This window comes from Cricetulus griseus, chromosome 4, assembly GCF_003668045.3.
Source record: "Cricetulus griseus strain 17A/GY chromosome 4, alternate assembly CriGri-PICRH-1.0, whole genome shotgun sequence".
Classification (NCBI taxonomy): Eukaryota; Metazoa; Chordata; class Mammalia; order Rodentia; family Cricetidae; genus Cricetulus; species Cricetulus griseus.
This window is the reverse complement of record NC_048597.1, coordinates 196449752-196468841: the sequence shown is the minus strand read 5'-3', so window position 1 is coordinate 196468841 and position 19090 is coordinate 196449752. Positions and strand designations below refer to the sequence as shown.

General features: G+C 40.7%; 1 protein-coding gene across 4 annotated transcripts in view; it reads left to right on the top strand.

Annotated features, from left to right (window-relative positions):
* The window catches only part of Ube3d (ubiquitin protein ligase E3D), a 131220-nt gene extending 112505 nt beyond the window's left edge, over positions 1 to 18715 (top strand). For all 4 annotated transcript variants that reach the window (XR_004769708.1, XR_003484509.2, XM_027411015.2 and 1 more), the window contains one exon: positions 18045 to 18715. Coding sequence is in view for 1 of the 4 variants with exons in the window: in XM_027411016.2 (XP_027266817.1) it covers positions 18045 to 18065 (21 nt within the window). In the remaining 3 variants the exon portion in view is untranslated. The remainder of the gene's footprint in view (positions 1 to 18044) is intronic.
* The last annotated feature ends 375 nt before the right edge of the window (positions 18716 to 19090 follow it).

Genomic DNA, 19090 nt, shown 5'->3' with positions numbered 1-19090 from the left:
ACAGTGCAGATTCCCCCAGGAGAAAAATGTCTACGAAACTCAACTTTAGTAGCCCAAACCATGGGCTACTTATCTTCTACAAGCATCAGGGTAGTAGTACCTGTACCCTAAACAACTCCACAGCATTATCATCTCTGACACCTTTTAACTTTGCACCCCCAAGTATCTAATAGATTCAGAGAGAACCATTGAAGTAATTTCCAAGCCACAAACAGGTTAAGTTGAAGTCCTCACACTGTTCCATACCTGATGCTCCCTCTGGCTGCCTCAAGCTGTGTTTTCGATGGGTCAGAGGGATAGGCCCAGGAAGACTGTGGTACTCCAGGGCCCAGGAACAAAGGCAGAAACTTTCTGGGAAACCGAGGATGACTTCTCTGCAGCCTATGCAGACCCTGCTCGGTACCCACACTGGTTAATTACCATGGAGCCATCTTTGTGCACTGTGTCCTCTGAGGACAACATTGGGTTCTTCTGGGGGCAGAGGGAAAGATGAGTGAAGAATATGAGGGGAAATTTATCCAGGGGACTCACATCCTTCTTGTCCCCAGTATTTTTAATTTTAATAAAAGCTGAGCATAATTTGGAGGCATAATGGGTTTACTTTTCCTTCGGCCACATTTTCGTGCAAGGAAAAGCATTGAATTGTGGGTTCCCCCCTCCCCTCCATCTCCATGTTTTTCAATAATTAATAGTAAAATATGTTAATCTTGTGGCTGGGGATATATATAGCTCAGTTCATGGAATATTTGGCATGCATGAAGCAGAGTTCTGTCCAACACTGTATAAAAAGCAGGAGTAGCGTACAAGGTGAGGCAGGAGGATCAGAAACTTAAGGTCATCCTTAGGTACATAGCCTGAGCTACACGAGACCCTGTCTGAGAAAGAGCACAAGTGGATAAGCTTTGACAATTACCAAGTGCTTTGATTTACCATTGACATTTTAGAGTAGAAAAGGTTTTCTTTCCTCAGGGTGTGTGTGTGTGTGGGGGGGGTTGTTTTATTTTGTTGTTGTTGTAAAGAGCTTCCCTGTTTCTCACACACACACACACACACACACACACACACGTGTGTGTGTGTGTGTGTGTGTGTGTGTGTATCTGGCAAAATCTTTCTTGTGGATGTGTTTACATTTCTATTGGGTAAATGTCTGGAAATCAGAGTACTAGGTTGCATGGCAGATGCGTATTTAACTTGCCACAGGGGTCTGCAGTGTGGGAACACTGCATTGTTTGTATTATGACCGGTAAAGCCATTACGTGTGCAGTCCTGTGGGGTTGCTGCATCATCACCAGTGAAACCATTGTCCATGCCCTCGGGTGGGGTTGCCGTATCATCGCCCATGAAGCCATTATCCAAGAAGTCAGTCCTGTGAGGTTGTCACATCATCACCTGTGAAGCCATCGTCCGTGCCTACTGGTAGGGTTGTTGCATTATCACCCATGACACCGTTATTCATGCAGTCCTGTGGGGTTGCTGCGTCATCACCATGTCCATGCCAGTTGTGAGGTGGCTGGTCTTTTTAACTTTTCTGCTATTTGGTCATTTATTTCTCTTGCTTTGTGAGGCATCTGTTGAAGAATTTTATGGTCAGTTTGTAGGATCCCTGGTGCCCACCACCACCAGTATGCCAGGAGTGAGTTTCACTGGAGACTCGAAACTGAGAAACCTTCTACCGTCTGCATAAATTTGATGCTTATCACAGAAACATGAAATGTGTTTTTGTGTTTTCTGATGTTTTGTTTCCTTCCCCGTAGCCAGCATACTGTGAGGCTGAGAATGTTTTCCTTCAGTGTAGCTAGGAATGCCTGTAATTAGCAGAGTTTCAGAACCCCTCCGTTTTCTTTGGGATTGCTTTCCAGTACTCTCAGCCTTCCCCAGTGGTCAGGCCTATGATTTTTTTCCAGTGTTGACAAGCAACACTGCAGGAGCCTGTCCCTCATGGGATGCTTGAGTCACCTTTATAATTTCTACCCCAGGGAATTTCCTGGGGAGACTTCTGAATGCAGTCATTTCTTCCTCCTGCCTCCATCTTTTTCTTTGCTCCACAATACAGTAGCTTTACCTTTTTTTGTTTGTTTGTTTCTTTAATTAGGTGTTCTATGTAGAAATATAACTTTTCCATTCTGGTTTTCTGACCATGGACCTTAATATTTACTTTTAATTGCAGTGGAAAGAGAAAGGATCCAGGTGCTTTGCTTTTAGATTCTATCATGACATAATTTTGTTTGCTAAGGGGATGTTAGCCTGTCCAGTTCAGTGAAGCAGGCACAATGTAGCTCTGGGAGTCTGGGACCTGCTTCCTGAACAGGAGACAAGAACAATGGAAGTGAGCTGTTTTCCTATTATGCTTTGAAACAGGAACACAGTGGCTCATCCCCAGAAGGAGAGAGGCACTGGCCCAGGTGAATCCATGTGTCCAAAGTGCCTTAGAGGTGGTAACACAACCTCCGGGAAGGCCACTGAGTGCCACCTCCCTAAGATGGAACACAACCCCTCTGAAACAGGGCCATTTCACTGTGGGCTGAAATGCACGTGAGACTGAATTATGTCCTACCCAAAAAAGCAAAAATCACAGCCATCAAATTTTCATGAACTACCAGAATTTTGTCCATCAGGCCTGGAGTTTGGGTTGCAGTGGTTGGTTTTCACTTCAAAGAGGGAATAGTTTGAGCTCTAATGTGCATAACTGCAGGGGATTAGTGTTTTAAATGCATAAATTCCTAATGACACTAAAAATAAAAACAAAACAGACACCACATTCCAGTCAATGGAAAACTCTACAAAACTAAAGGCTTGTTTAAAATAGAAATCACAAAGGATGAAAAACAGGGATGGGATGGGTGGGCAAAAGAACTCAAGATTTAAAAGAAACTCAAAACATGTGTGAATTCATTGTTATACTTGGGCCAAATACGGAATCTGTTTTGGACCAGTATCGGTTGTTAAACATTATATGAAGTGCCTGAGAAACTTGGCTCACTAACTGGATATTTAATGATAGTGAATAATTAGTAATACTTGTGGTGAGATGGCGGCAACTTATAAACACGTGTTAATTACACTGTTCTCTTTACTATATTGTGTGTTAATGTTGGAATTTTTTTGTAAGTCAAAAGCAGAAACAGGCTAGTTAACTGCCCTGCTGATTCTGCTAGGGTGACTAAATCAGAGTCACGAGTTGTACTTGCTGGTTGACTTAAAGGTGCATCAGTGAAAAGATGGGTACCCACTGACCTGACCATCCCATAATATTCTTGTCTCCACACATGATTATTAACATTCCATTAATGTTATGAATGTAGGATCCTTGAGAAAAGGAAGGTGATTGTGCACATTTATTTAATAGTGGGTGTCTGTGGTTCAAAGAGACCTCCTGAAGGATTCTACTAAGAATATTTCCCAAACAAAACATTGGGGGAAGAACTATAATTTCTTTCAAAGGAATGTTTTACCTATAAATTAGTGGGAAATAGAGGCGAGCATGTAACCAACATATTTATAGGCTTTAGCTGTTTGTTGTTGTTTTGGTGCTGGAGGCACACCACACTAAGCTATATTCCCTGCTCTCTTCTTACTTTTTAATTTTGAGTCAGTGTCTCACTAAGCTGGCCTTGTATTCACCCTACAGCCTAGGATAGGCCTTGTCCTTGTAATCTTCCTTCCTCATCCTGTCAAGTAACTGGAATTACAATCCTGCATCATCAGAGCTGGTGGCTTTCTCTTTAAATATACCAAATAGAGTAGTTTTGGAGGCAAAGCTGCCTCAATGGAACACTTGTTTATGTTTCATCTTTTAGCAATTTAGACGTGTTGGCAACATCTAAACTATGAATTTCAAAATGTACTCCCCAGAACTGTGAGCTCTTCCTCATGGCTTCATCACTTAGCTATGTTGTAATCCTTATTCACATATGGTAGAAGAATTTGTTTCCATGCCTCCTCTCTGAACTTCTTCAGTCCTGATGCCATCTTCCCTAGTTTGCCATCTACATACTTTATATTACATTCTCAGCAGTCCAGATGTGAATTTCAGGCTCTACTGATGTAGGCAGAGGAAGGCTTTTGGTGAACTCAGTTTTCTTAGACAGGACTGTGGGAAGAAAGTGTACTGGGGAACCACTCACAGAAGTTGCAATATATAATGCTCTTCTTGGCCAAACAGCCAGAAGAGGGAAGCTCCAGTTACAGGCGAAGCAGCCAAGGCATGAAGGCTGGGCAGTCTCATCCTGTTGTCTGTGGAAGGTAACAGATGCTTTCTCCTGAGCCAGTTGACCTGTCAGCTTTCCATGAGTCAGCTTTGGGTTGCATTGTGCTCTGTAGTTCCTCTGTCCATCAGGAGGACTTCTCATAGAACTTGCATCTCTTTGGGAGGATGACAACATCCAGGACCCTTGGTGAGCTAGAATCAAGTAGTCTATGGTTATCAGCTGACTGTCAAGGTTGACATTGGTCATTTCCAAGCATTCAGTACCACATAAGCTAGAGTCCAGTGGTGGTGTAATGCACTAATGACTGAGGTATTGATAAGTCACATATATGTCCCTCCATTCCCACTGCCTTACAATATCCAATGAGTAATCATCCAGACTTTTCTTTCCAGTTAATCTTATGGCACAAGTTGGATATAATTTCAAAAGGCCTGATCATTGTAAATTCAACCAATAGTTTCATGTATTAAAGATCCTTGCCTTGATAATCATCTACTGAATTTCTCATGAGTGGGTTATGCCAATAATAAAGATGTATTGATCTGAGTCCCTCGTCCACAGTCCTGCCTACTACACACCTTCAGAAGCCCTGTACAATCTGGTCAGAGGCTTTAGGACTCAAACTTATTTTGCAAGCAGAAGGTAATATTTTGTACTAGGCCACCTACATGTCTATATTTGTAAATGCTATACGTGTGTGGTTTCTTTCTTCAGACATAATATATGCAATTTTAGTACATGTCACCAGGAGATGTATTGTTACTTGGGTAGTTTAAAAAAAGAGGGGGGTGGGACTTCTGTGTAAACCTTTGATATTTTATATGTATAACCTTTGTAAATCTTACCTTAAAAATAACTAAGAAAGTAGAAACATGAATTCATGAATGAAAAGCAGACAGAAAAAAAGGTGCATCTCTAGTAATATGAAAAATAAATGTTTAAGCATAGTAAAGCTTGTGATGAATACAAATTCTTCTACTCACTGAGGACTAATACACAGGGGTCTGCTGGGCTATTTGGGTCTTTCCTCTGTCATCCCCTTGTCACTGATGGTCAGAGCTTCAGGGAGCTGAGGATTGGAGCTGCTATGGAACTGGTAGGTGTTTGGGTGGCGGGGAGCTAATTTCAGCCTTCCCAGGGTCCAGAGCCTGGACCATTCTGCTCACCCACAGCCTCATGCTGACTAGGAAGTAATGTCTTCTTGTACTGAATGCTTTCCCTTCTCTTGGCTTCATGTACTTTGTCTCTGATTCTCCAGTCCTTTCCGTGTAACTCTAATTAACCTTTTTGCACCACCCTCGGCTCACCTGACAGCCCCACTCTGAAGAGCTTAGATGGCAGGTGTAAGATCACTCTTCTGAACACTAAGTCTTTGGGGACTGTGTATGCCTTTCTTGACCTTGTGAAGTTTGCTGAGCAGTTCCATATGGAAGCCCCCTTGGCTTTCATTGGGCTTGAGGTAAAAGTCTCAAGCACTTGGTGACATACCACATACCACCCTATTCAGGGGGCTCTCCTCTGCCAGAGGCTTTGTCCTTGTCTCTTCTAACAAAATCACCAAAGCCATTCTTTAGTCTTCCTTTTATTTTAAAATTTAACAGGTTAATAAGTATTTTATAATCCCTATACATTTCCAGTAAGTTTAAATAATAAACATAAGAAAGAAATGTTTTTACTTCAATATGGATGCTGTGATTTTAATGAGAATGGCCCTCATAGGCTCCTATATTTGAATGGTAATATTCTAATTGGTAGAACTGTTTGCGAAGGATTAGAAGGTGTGGCCTTGTTGAAGGAGGTGTGTCATTGGAGGTGGGCTTTGAGGTTTTAAAAATCCACTCCAGGTCTAGTCCCCTCCACCCCTACCCAACCTCTCCCCACCTCTTGCCTATGGATCAGGATGTAAGCTCTCAGCTACTGCTTTAGCACCATGACTGTGCTCCCTGCCATGATGGCTAATGATAGCCTCTGAAACTGTAAGCAGGCCCCTCATTAAATGCTTTTTTTTATAAGTTACCTTGGCCATGGTGTCTCTTCACAGCAATAAAAAAGTAAGAAAGACAATGGATGCTTTATCATACTTTCTCTTTTAAAAGATTTGCTTGTGGGGCTTATATTTTTATTTTAATTGTTTTGAAATTTTTATACATGAGGACATTGTGTTTATATCATTCTTACTTCTCCCTCTCTCCCTTCCAATTTCCCCTGTGTTTCCATCACCACTACCCCAAATTCATGACCCTTTCTCCTATAATTATTTTTGTTGCATGTGTGTGTATATGTGTGTATTAGTAATTTGGTTAATGCTGCTTTAATGTTGAGGGTTGAGAAGCCTTCAGGGGGCTTGTCCCTGAAGAAAACTGACCCTCCCTTAGCCAGCCATTGTAGACCTTTATCCCTTCCTCTAGTGGTGGTATCTTATGAAATTTTCTCCCAGCCATGTTGGATTGTCAACTAGTATGGTCTTGTGTAAGCAAACACATTGTTGGAAGTTCATGAGTGTAGCATCCCTGCTATGTCTAGAAGACACTAATTTGCAGCAGGCATTCAGGTCTTCTGGCTCTTACAATCTTTCTGTTCCCTTACGTGATGTTCTCTGACCCTTTGGTGTATGGGTTATATTGTAATGTTCCAACTGGGGCCAGGTGCCCCACAGTCACTTATCTTCTGGATTCTGACAAGTTATGGATCTCTGTAGTAGTCTCCATCTATGAGAGACTATGCACATGGGAAACATATTATGTTTTTTAAAGACTATTTGACTCATAAGTTGCTGCCTCAACCTACAGGGCTTTGGATTGACCTAACTAGGGTGACAAGATTAAAGAAACACATACACAGAGAAACTGCGATTTGGTGAGCCATGTGCTCTGAGGGAGGTGTACTAGCAGCCTAGAAACTCAACCATATGGTTGAATGAGGAGACAGGTTAGCTAATTTGGTTCTCTGTAAGGGAGCAGACTCAGGCTGTAGTCATCTTGTAGAAGGAAGCTGTGGTCCATTCTTTCTGCACACACTGTCAACAGCCACACTAGGACCAGGAAGGCCTTGCTATACCCCTGGGTTAAGGCCTTATGGTCCTGGACATATTCATGATCATATCATAAATATTTATACATACAGGGGTACACTCCCTCCCCACACTTGGCTAAAGAAAATAAGCATCTGGTTATAATTTGATCCTTCTTTTGACAGTCCTTTACTAATGTTTGATTATTCCAAGTTACAGTCACTTTTACTGAACTGACTAAAGTATGCCAGCATCACCCTATTCTTCAGACTTAGGGGAAATGGCTCCAGCCTAAGATTCCAGCCGTCTTCTCACTTATCTTCTTGGCAGCCATCATATAAAAGGGCTTTCTTGACTAATTAAAAAGCCATTTCTCTTTTCAAGTGGGGCTTTGATTTGCCACTCAAACTCTGCTTTCTCCTCTGTATAATTAATCCAAAGAACGAATCAACTTTCTTCTTAACTAATAGGGAGCCTGCCTCATTCCAGCTATTAAATCTGGCTCAAATTGGAATATTATACACGCTTCCTTTAAATAAAGTTACCATAGCAATTATCTCTCACTGTAATTAAAAGGGAAAGAGCTTTTATGATGAAATGAATACTAGGCTCAGAAACAAAACCTTGATCGCACACCAGCCTTGTTACCAACTCAAAACCATGAGTAAAAGCTACTTAACTTCTCTGAATCTCAGACCTCCATGTATAATTTAGGCAAAATTAAATTAGCTGTTTAATCCAAGTGTATTTTGCATGGATTTATGAGACCATGCCCAGCACTTAATTCCGTCGATAAAAATTTAACATTTTCAAAAAGGCTTATATATATAAACTGTTTTTCAAAGTTAAGTATTCATGTGCCACCAGGATGGCTCAGTTGGTAACAATGCTTGCTGTGCAAACCTCATAACCTAAGTTCAATGCCCAGAACCCATGGTATAAGGAAAAAAATAGCTTTCAAATATTGTCTTCTGACCTCTACACACGTGCTGTGGTCCACATGAGCTAGCATTCACATGTGCATATGCATCAAACACAACACAATGATAAAAAAATAAAATTAGAAAAAAAAATCCTACAAATCCTGGTAAGAGGTAAAGGCAAAGGACTTGAACTCACAATTAACCAAAAAGAAAACCGATGATTAAAATAAAACATTTGGTAGAATCTCTAAATTCACAGCAACTCAATAAACGCAAACAAAACCAGTGAGACATCATTGCCCTTTTATTAAATTAGCACTAATTTTTAAAAAGAGTTAACAGTGTTGGCTGATACAGCTCATTGGGGAAAATACATCAAATTATAGTAATTTTCATACCTTTCAGTCTAGCAGGCCAATTTCTGGGGCTCTATTCCTAAGGAATTATTCCAAAGTATGGGAAAACAAATATATAAACATGACAATAATTACTTAAGTATTATTTTTTACTTAATAAATTTTGAAGCAATTTAAATTCATAATGGATTAAATAAATTATGATAAACTGTTGTACAGCCATCAAAATAAAAATGAAGATTTACTGAGTTGCATGTGAAAAGTATAAAAATATCATATATGAAAATATTTTAATGACTTTTGGGACTAGAGAGATGACTCCACAATTAAGAACTTGCTGCTTTTCAGGGGACTGAGCTTGGTTCCTGGCACCCATATCAGACCATTCACAACTACATGTAACTTGAGCTCCAGGGTGCCTGAAACCCTCTTCTAGCTTCTGCTTGCATGTACACTCATATGTCTAAATGTGTACACACACTATACATATATACATACATACATACATACATACATATATAACCTTTCTAAAATTCCTTTTAAACTATATGGGAAAATAGGCCAAAATTATAATTATATTAGGGTATTCTGGTATATGTTTCTTTCTTGTTTTCCTAGACATTTTTGTAAGGTAATATTAATTTCAAGATTAAAATTAAAATTTTAATTTAATTATATATGGTCTGAACCAAAACAAAACAAAACAAAACAAAACAAACCCCAAAATATTGAGAAGCCTCATTTAGTCTATTCCTGCAAAATCTGCTATGGCATTTGAGTTCTAGAAAATCATAAAAATGAGGCAGGAAGAAGAAATGTGTGCCTGGTGAATTAATCACAGCACAAACTTCATCGCTACCTGACATGTAAGACAGTGCTGTGTAATTTAAGTATTGATTCCAGGCTACCCACCCAACCCTGCTGATTATAATAGCATTGCCACCTGCATTTCAAAATTAACCTACTAGATTGCTAGGGTCATTCCACAGAGGAAATGGGATCTCATTGATATATTGACAGAAGCATCAGTGTAAGGCTTTGAAAACTCTAGCCTAGGGTTACATGCAGAAACATTGGATTACGGGAAACTAGATAAAGCCATTTGCTAAATACTATGGGGTTTGTTGAGTTGGAATCTTTATTGAGGTAATTCTGTATCTCCATGTGTAGTTGTAAAGAATAGTGGAGAAAGACACCTGTACATTTTGCTCCACTGTTCTCAGTGATAACACTTTGTAAAATCATTGTGTAGCCCAATCAAGGTATTGACATGAATATAACACCCCTGATGTTTCTTTGTTACTCTGTGTTGTCATATGTGTGGGTGTCTGTGTATACAGTGTTATCTGTACAAGTTATCACTGATGTGTTTCTTTGCACAGTCAAGCCGCTGACAGTTCCATCACTGTGAAGATCCACCTTGCTATTATATAATCATACCAATTCTCCCCTCTCCATTCCTTGCCCTTGGCAATCACTAGGCTTTCTCTACTTGTAAAATGTTATCATTTTATAATGTTACATGTTAATGCTGTACAGTATATAGCCTTTTGAGATTGGGTTTTTAAACTCAGCACAATTCCCAGGAAAATTGTGTGTGTCAGTGATTTGTGGATTTTTGTTGATGATTCTTAATATCCCATGGAATCACTGAACTGCTGTTGAAACATTTACCTGGGCTTCTTTCAGTTTTTGACAATTAATACTATGCAAGATCTTCTGTGCACATAAGTGTCTGTGCCATTGTTCATCTGACAGTTATTATCCAGAATATGGAAGAAAACAAAACAAAACCCCACTAATAAAAAAAAGAAGTAATCCAGTTCATAAATATGGGCAAGTGTGCGTGGGGCAATGAAGTGATTCGGTAGGTGAAGGTAAAGACAATTGCCACCAAGCCTGAAGACCTGAGTTCTATCCCTGGACCTCACACAATAGGAGGAGAGAACTGACTCCCACAAGCTGTCCTCTGGCTGCCACCTGAGTCTAATCTTGTATACTGTATATTTCTTTGGAAATATTGTACAGTCCTGTTAAGATACATAATTAATGTGTGTTTCAAAACAAAAGCACAGGACTTAATCTGGTTCTTTCTCCTTTAATTTGATCTTTGTCCAGTTTTGTTTTTCTTCTAGAGGAAAATGATGCTTTCTTCTAAAGAAGAATATTTGTTTTTTTAATTGATAATCTTGTTTGACAAATTTCATACATTTATAGACTGTATCTGATTATTCCCTCCCTGGCTTCTTCCCTTATCCCTCTGATTGACCCCACCCCCACCCCCACCCCCATTGTTACCTGTGCCTTCTCAGACTCATGGTTGATTGTTTTGGACAGTCATACCAGAGTGCCCAGTTCGTGCTGATCTAGAATGCACTTTGATTTGCTAAAGTAAAGAGAAGACCTATGTTTTGACTTTAATCAAATCAGTTACCTACCCAATATCACTTGGTTAACTTTGTAAAATCATATTACACTAATGGCTGTCAAAGAAGAAGGTACCCGAGTCATCTGAAAAGCCCTCATTGGAAAGCCACTTGCCCTGAGGGTCTGATCCAGTGGGTCTAGAGTAAGGCAGGATAACTCTCCTTTAACAAGTTCTTGGGTGGTGAGGAGGATGCTGATCCAGAGACAGCACCCCAGAGATGGGAACAATGCTTGTCCAAAGATAGCACCCCAGAGGAAAATATGATGCTGGTCTAGAGACAGCACCACAGATGGTTATGCTGATGGTTGAAAGACAGCACTCCATAGGTGAAGATAATGCTAGTTGAGACAGCACCAGAGATGGGGATGATGCTGGTGCTGGTCTGGAGATAGCACCCCAGAACCACACTGCTCAGTACCACCCCATCCTAAATCCTCAAATTTTGTTTCTAGCAAAAAAAGTTATGTGTTTGTACTTTTTTCCTCCTTAAGTGACAAATATATAGTAATATATAATGTTATCTTTAAAATTCATCATAAAGCGGGCCAGTTTAATCCCAGCACTTGGGAGGCAGAGACAAGTGGATCTCTGTGTGTTTGAGACCAGCATGGTCTATAAGAGCTAGTTCCAGGCTCCAAACCTACACAGAGAAACCCTGTCTCAAACAAAACAAAACAAAACAAAAAGTCATCATAAAGAATATTACTATAAATTATTGTCATCAGTTGGTTAAAGAGAAGCAATGTAACCGGGCGCTGGTGGCACACGCCTTTAATCCCAGCACTCCGGAGGCAGAGGCAGGTGGATCTCTGTGAGTTCAAGACCAGCCTGGTCTACAAGAGCTAGTTCCAGGACAGCCTCCAAAGCCACAGAGAAACCCTCTTGGAAAAAAAAAAGAGAGAGAGAGAGAGAGAGAGAGAGAGAGAGAGAGAGAGAGAGAGAGAGAAGCAATGTATTACTAAACAGTATATATAGATAGAAATGACCGGATACATATGGTGAACATCTGGAAAGGAAACCAAAACATTATCCAGTATCTCTGAGTACTAGAACTACAAAAGTTATGTTTCCCTTTTTTGTGTGTAATTTTTTATATTGTCTAGTTGAGCTATATTTCATATAATTAGAAATAAATTATTAAAGCAAGTTATCGAAGCAAAACTGCTCGGGTGTGACATAAAATTAACCAAGACAGTTTGGAAGCGTGGCTGTGACTTTGCTAGCCCTTTCCCTGAAGAGAATGGCAGATCACCCAAGTCACCTGTCCCACCTGACAGAGTTCTGCTCTCATGCACCCAAACAGTGAGTGTTGACCTGAAGGCCTCTAATTACAGCATCTCATTACTGCTTACTTAGAACATTCATGGCATTTTCTCAGTGTTAACCAGTGGAGCCCCCAACTGCCACCCTCACCGGCTGCTTCCTCCTCTGCCCATGACAGTGGCTCAGAAGTGTTTTCCAGGACGAGGCTTTTGCCTTGCTTGTGTCTCTATTGGAATTACTGTTTCAGGCCAGATCAAATCTTAAAAACTATCGCTGAAGTCAATGTTGCCGTGATTTCGCCTGCAACAGAAAATGCTTTAGTTTGATAGTATGCGGATTGGACGTCCCAACTCATTTATTCTCAGCACTCAGGCTTCTGAACCTCTTCAGAAAGAGGCAATGGCTTCCTTTAAAAGAATATGTTAAATCAAACAAGCAAACAAAGCCAGTTTTGATTTGTGCTAAAGCCGCCTTTCAGGGGACAGTGGATTACTTGATACTGCAGAGGAGACTCTGGCTTCCAGGAACTCCACTCCCCACGACTTTTGTTTGTTCAGAGGCTGCTGGTACTGATGAGAAGGAATTTTCAAACACCCTGGTCCGTAACTGCCCATGTGCTTGCTCCGCGATCCCCCTCACTGTGTTCCAGTCCAAAGAGAAACAGGACTTTGGAATGTCTGAGTGACGGCATATTTACGGAGGTAGCACTTTTTTTGTATTCGGCATGTTTAGCACCCGCCCGCGTGAATGCCATTATTTCCTAACAAACACAATTTGTGCTTGAGGCGGTAGATTTTTATGAACCACTTTAAAGACTCTTCCCATGTAAATGTTTGTCCTTAGCAGAGTGACCGAGTTTGCTTTATGTAACTGGTGTTTTCAGAACTGCCACTTCACTCCAGTGTCACAGTAGCTCTGTCCAGGAATGGCAGTGCCTTCCGTAATCTGCATGTTCTGAAAGAAATGATAATTGCCCTGAACTTACTTCCTTTATGGAAGGCTAGAACTCCGACAAGTGGCTGATGTGTTGGTCTGCACTTTCTGCCCCATCTTCAGATGGAGCCACCCTGCCCTTCTTCTAGTAGCCTGGCTTCCCTATTCCCCTGGTACATGAAAACCAAGGTTTTTTGTTGTTGTTGTTGGTTTTTTTTTTTTTTTTGAGTTTTATGCCAGTCATCACAGTGTATACCACAACTTACAGAAATATCCCAGATGAAGGATTATATTAATCCACAGATACCATCTCACTCCGCCCCCACGTTTTGAAAGTCTCTGCTGAGACTTTGCAGAGCCCCTGTAGTTGGAAGGCTGTGCTTAAGCTTTGATAGTCTAGTCAAATGTACCAGTAGCCTCTGCCTGTTGGCAAAGCAGTGACTTGTCCTCCGACTGTTTGCTAGAATCCCTTTAGAAAGGCAGCATCTTTCAGTGGGAATCAGTATGCACCAAACTCTTTGTCGTGCCAACTTCCACTGTCTGTTTTTTTCAGCACACAACTGATAATTAGAGTCATAATTATGTCCTTCAGGGAACCGCTTTAGAAGTCTGTCTTCTTTTCAGAACTCTGGTGGTGATTTCCCCCAGCAGGTGTTAGGCATTCATCTTAAACATATCCACCGTATTAGGTCATGTCATTGCTTGACTGGTCCCCACTCCTGTGTGAGCACCATGAGGGAATCCTTTTTTCTCAGTGTGGTTGTTACTGGGACAGTCAGTGACATAAAACAGACACTGAACCAATGGACAAAAGAAGTCAGCCTACCAGCCCTGAGGAAGGACTTTCTTATACGTAGCCAACTCAGGTAGGTGCAGGTGCTGTCAATAGTCCCCTGAGAAATACTGAGCCAGGGAGTCAGGAAAATTACTTAATCCCAGTATTACTTTAACACGCCAAACATATTTGATCAATGCTAGAAAAAGTCAGATTTTTTAAATTTATTTTTGTATTCTCAATTATCTTTCATTTTGTAAATGGAGTTTGGATCTTAGGAACTATATTGTAATATAAGCTTTATTTTAACATACAAAGCATAAAATATAAAATTTTCTTGCTTTAACAAAAAGCCAATCTACTTTATGTTAACAGCACTCCTTAAAAGAGACATGTATGTATAGCTATAATTATTTATTATAGAATCCTTTTGAAAGCCTGCAGTTATGAGGGGCTGGAAAGATGGCCCAGTTATTAAGAGCACTGGCTGGACCCAGGTTCCATTCCCAGAATGCACATGGTAGCTCACAACTGTCTCTAATTCCAATTCTAGGTCATTGGAACCCTCTTCTGACTTTTGTGGACACTAGACATATGCATGCAGGCAAAACCACTCATACCCGTAAAATTAAAACTATAAAAAAAATCAAAACCTGCCGGGCGTTGGTGGTGCACGCCTTTAATCCCAGCACTCAGGAGGCAGAGGCAGGCGGATCTCTGTGAGTTCGAGGCCAGCCTGGTCTCCAGAGCGAGTGCCAGGACAGGCTTCCAAAGCTACACAGAGAAACCCTGTCTTGAAAAACCAAAAAAAAAAAAAAAAAAAAAATCAAAACCTGCAATTATGGAACTCAAAATTTTCAGTATTTTCCAGTCTTATTGGATTTAACATACCCCAAAGCACTTAGATAGCTTTTAAAAAACAAAAACTGTATCTCGTGTGGCCTGCTTTGACAACATGTCTTTTTATTGACTGAAATCTCCATCACAATGAATATAGCTCTGTTAAACTAAGATTAAAGGATGTTTTTCAATGTTTACCATGTTGCTCACATGTAACTGAAGCATTATAGACTTAACTTTTGGTCCACCGCTCCATTAGTCCATTTTGTTTATTGTCCTTTAAGATAATTGTCTTTAGATGACTCAAAGCGGGGACAATATCATTAAATCTCTTAGCTACCTTCCAACTGTCCATATTCGGTTGCATGGACCACAGAGTCACATCTTGTGACCATGGACAGAGTCCTCTCTTCCAATGTCTGAAGTCACTGTTTACACTTTGTGACTTGTATTTCCAGAAATGCAAGAGCCCGCAGAGCCTGGAGGTGCAGCTGTATTATTCGTGTGGCCTGAAAGCTTTAAACCAGGATTTTCTCAGCATCATAAAAGCAGAAAAATTATCCTTTCTCAAAATGAATGGCAGTAATGGAAGCAGTTTTTCCTGTCACAGATAAAAGCTAGAGAATGCAAAATCAGCTTTTGAAATAGCTAATTCACAGTGACTTAAATAAAAAGGGACCACAAAGCATCACGCAGTACCTGCCCCCAAGTTTGGATATGGGTTTTTGTTATTGAGACCTAGAAAGTACATAATGCACTTGGTAAGGAAAGCTAACAAAACTAGAGATAAAAACTCTTTAGGTCAAAATTTCAGGGTTTTCTTATTTGGTGTGTGTGTGGGGGGAGGGGCTTCTTTGCATTATTTGGTCAGTGTAGCCTCTAGTATTACTGTTCTCTGTGTTAAGTTCACCATCACAAGCGTGGGAAACCAAAGATGTCTTTTGATGTTTGAGGAGTTAGTAGGATTCCAGGTCCCTGTGCCTCTAGCTTTTTCTCATTTATCTCCAAGGTTATTGTGAGAAAAGTAGGGGTTTCAAATCAGAGTTTATCCTGAGGCCACCATTACCCTTTGACAGATTTTGTGCACTGAGGAAGTCACTTAGTTTTTTCTGAGCTTGTTTATTCTTTTGTAAACCAGTATTTCAAATTCTGCTCTGCCTTAATCCTAGGGCTGTGCTCAGGGCAAATAGAGTCAAAATAAGCGTCCTCCTACACTATAGAGTGCTTTACAGGTTTCAGGTGGGCCTTTTGCAATCCCCATCTTGCAGGTATGGGAAGATGGAAAGAGGTTAACCAGCCTATTACAGGTCACAGAGGTAGTCAATGAGAGATCTGCTTTCACAAACCGATTCTGTAATTACAGCATTTCTCAGCACTGTACTATTGACATTTGGGGATATTTGAGGGGGCTGTCCTGTGATTTTTTGGACACTGAACAACAACTCTACCTCCCCCTGTTAGATGTCAGTCACCACCGCCTCCCAGTTATTGACAACTATGACTGTCTCAGGGTCTTCATAGCTGAATTTCCTAGCCACTTTCACGATGGTGTCCATTGCTCTTTTAAATACTCATTGGCATTGTAATTTGCAGAATGTAAAGAGATAACTGATTTTGTCTTTATTAGGTGTTGTATTTTATCTCCCAGCAGACTGCATAGAAGCATAATCATCACTGCCCTCAGTGGACCCTGTGTCAGACTCAGTGACCTATGGTCTCCCAACCCATCTAATTCTATGATCATTTCTTTATCCCTAATGGGATACACATGAATCTCTCTTGAATGCCCCTTCCCATCTGGTAACAGTGAAAAGTGGGAGACGGAGAAGGAAAAATCACTTGAATTTATGTAGCATATTATCTTTTAATAACCATTCTATTTTTATTATGAATTCATAGTTCTTGAGATAGGCTCTTACTATGTGGCTCAGGCTAGTTTACACACACTTATAGAGCCTGGCCTGCCCTAAAACACATTTCCCACCCTTACCCAGCCTATTATCTCATCTGATCATCACAGAAAGCCCTGGAGGTTTATACCAGTTGTAATTGTCCTGTGTTTAGGAGTTATTTAGGAACTGTAGCCCTTCTTCCCTGCCTGTTCCCTCAACTTTGGTGCTCTCATCATAAAACTTGATGTAGGAGCTCAGCAGGAAGTGGTTATGGAAACTCAGCAGGCGCTTTCTTTCCTGCACCATATGAAGAGTAACGTCCTCTGATGCGCTCTCCATAAAGCCAATGCCTTCTGCACTGCAGGGCTCTGCCTTCTTCCTTTCCTTGTAACAGGGATCGTTAACTGCATGCCCCTTACACTGCAGCTGGAATGCAGGCACCAGCTTCCCTGATGTCATTGACATTTCTCTAAGTGTCTCTAAGAATGGTGATTTCACTTCTGTTTGGCCTAGTACAAAGCTTCCCAAACCTTCCTCTCTGGTCAGCATTATCTCTGTGTTTGACTCTCTTCCCCATGTTACCACTGTTCCCAATTTATTGTCACCTCTGAACTAAAATTCTGTAAACATTTATGGCTGGTTATCATTGCTTGTTTCTCTGTTATTAGAACTATTGGGAAGTTCCAAGTGTTTGTTGATAGTTTGAAAATATTTTGCACATAAGCCTGTATGAATTAAGTTTTCTTTTGAACACTGGGTTAAGATGAATTGCAACTGGCAAACACAACAAGTATAATTGCATATGATTAAAAGTATCAGCATGACCTGAGGAGAAGATGATGTGCCTACCAACAGTGTTAAGGATGTAGAATTGCCTGGCAATCTTCTAAACTCAGAATTCTGCTAACAGAATATCTAAAAGAGTGGTTTGAACCAATGGGAACATGAACTAGATTACTTCATTACTGTCAATTAAAACTCTATTGTTTTTCTTTAAAGTGGATGTGAGTCATTCTAATTACTTGTTGGTTTGTTTAAAAAAAGATTGATTGGGCCAGGCATTGGTGGTGCACGCCTTTAATCCCAGACCTTGGGAGGCAGAGGCAGGCAGGTCTCTGTGAGTTTGAGGCTAGCCTGGTCTACAGAGCGAGTGCCAGGATAGGCTCCAAAGCCACACAGAGAAACCCTGTTTTGAACAAACAAACAAACAAACAAAAAAACAAAAACAAACAAAAAAGATTGATTGGTTCTTGCTGTAAAATCCAATATCTGCCTCGCCTGAGTCACTTCTTCTGATATTGGGAGATTGGTATGTTTCCTGTTGTCCAGATTTGCCCTCCTCATCAGATTTGATGTGTATCCAGTCATCCCACATGTTCTATTAGTAAAACATTGTGATTTTTCTTCTCCCCACAGGTGGCCTTTTTGAAGATATAGCTGTTGAAGTCTGTAACATGAAAAAAAAAAAAAAAAAAAAGACCCAGTGATTGATATTGGGGTTCAAGCTTCAAGCTGAAGATCAGAAAAACAAATATGTATCACGACAGAAGCCGAGGCTTTCTGGTCTACCAGTACAGAGCACAGCCAAGGCCAGGAGTCAGCTCTGTGAACATAGCCTGCAGAGTTGAACAAGAACTAGAGCTGCAGAATGAGGTTCTTGTGCTAAAGTTTCCTGTTTACTTGTCTTCATTTATTCTCCAAGCATTGACTTTAGATCCATGCAAATCCAAGGCTATAAGGAAAGTTGTAGTAGCAGGTTTTCGGCGGGTTAAGTATAGAAGTTGCACCTCTACTTCCCACAGAGAGGAATATTCAAATCTGTGCTGTGTCAGCACCACCTGGAAGCATATTAGCTAATGGAAACCCATCTGTCCTGTGTGAACACAGCGAGGAACTTCACTGGGGAGCTGAATGTTAACGGCTGTAAATCCCAGGAAATAAACTTTTTAAGAGCTCCCGGTTTGTTTAAAATACATTTTTAAAAACTGAAATGTAGAAGTTTTCATATCTTATTCAAAGAAGGTGCTTGTTGGTGTTTGTTGAATGAGTGATTATCCAATTAAAGTTTTCCTGAGGGTGTAAAACCACATGTGTTCTTTTTGTTCTTTATTTCCTTCACCACATGCTATTACAAATTAATAAATGTACAATGCTGGCTTCTTACCATAAAGTTACCTCAATTCCTATGTGCCCAAACAAGAAAACATGGAGAGTAAGAGCTGAACCCAAGCCTGCAGAGCCCTGGTCAGCTCTTGCTTTTATGAAGAAGACTTGAGACTTGCCTGGAATCACACAGCTTGGCTCAAGAGCTGGGACTGGAGTTGTGCTGTGGGCCAGGTTGATTGATCTCCCTTGCCGAGGATACATCCATGTTTTCCCTCCTTACTGCACATTCAGGAGGACATTCCCAGGGCCTATCGCCATCCCTGCCGTGGATCTCACCTGGTGGTGTTGATCCTAGG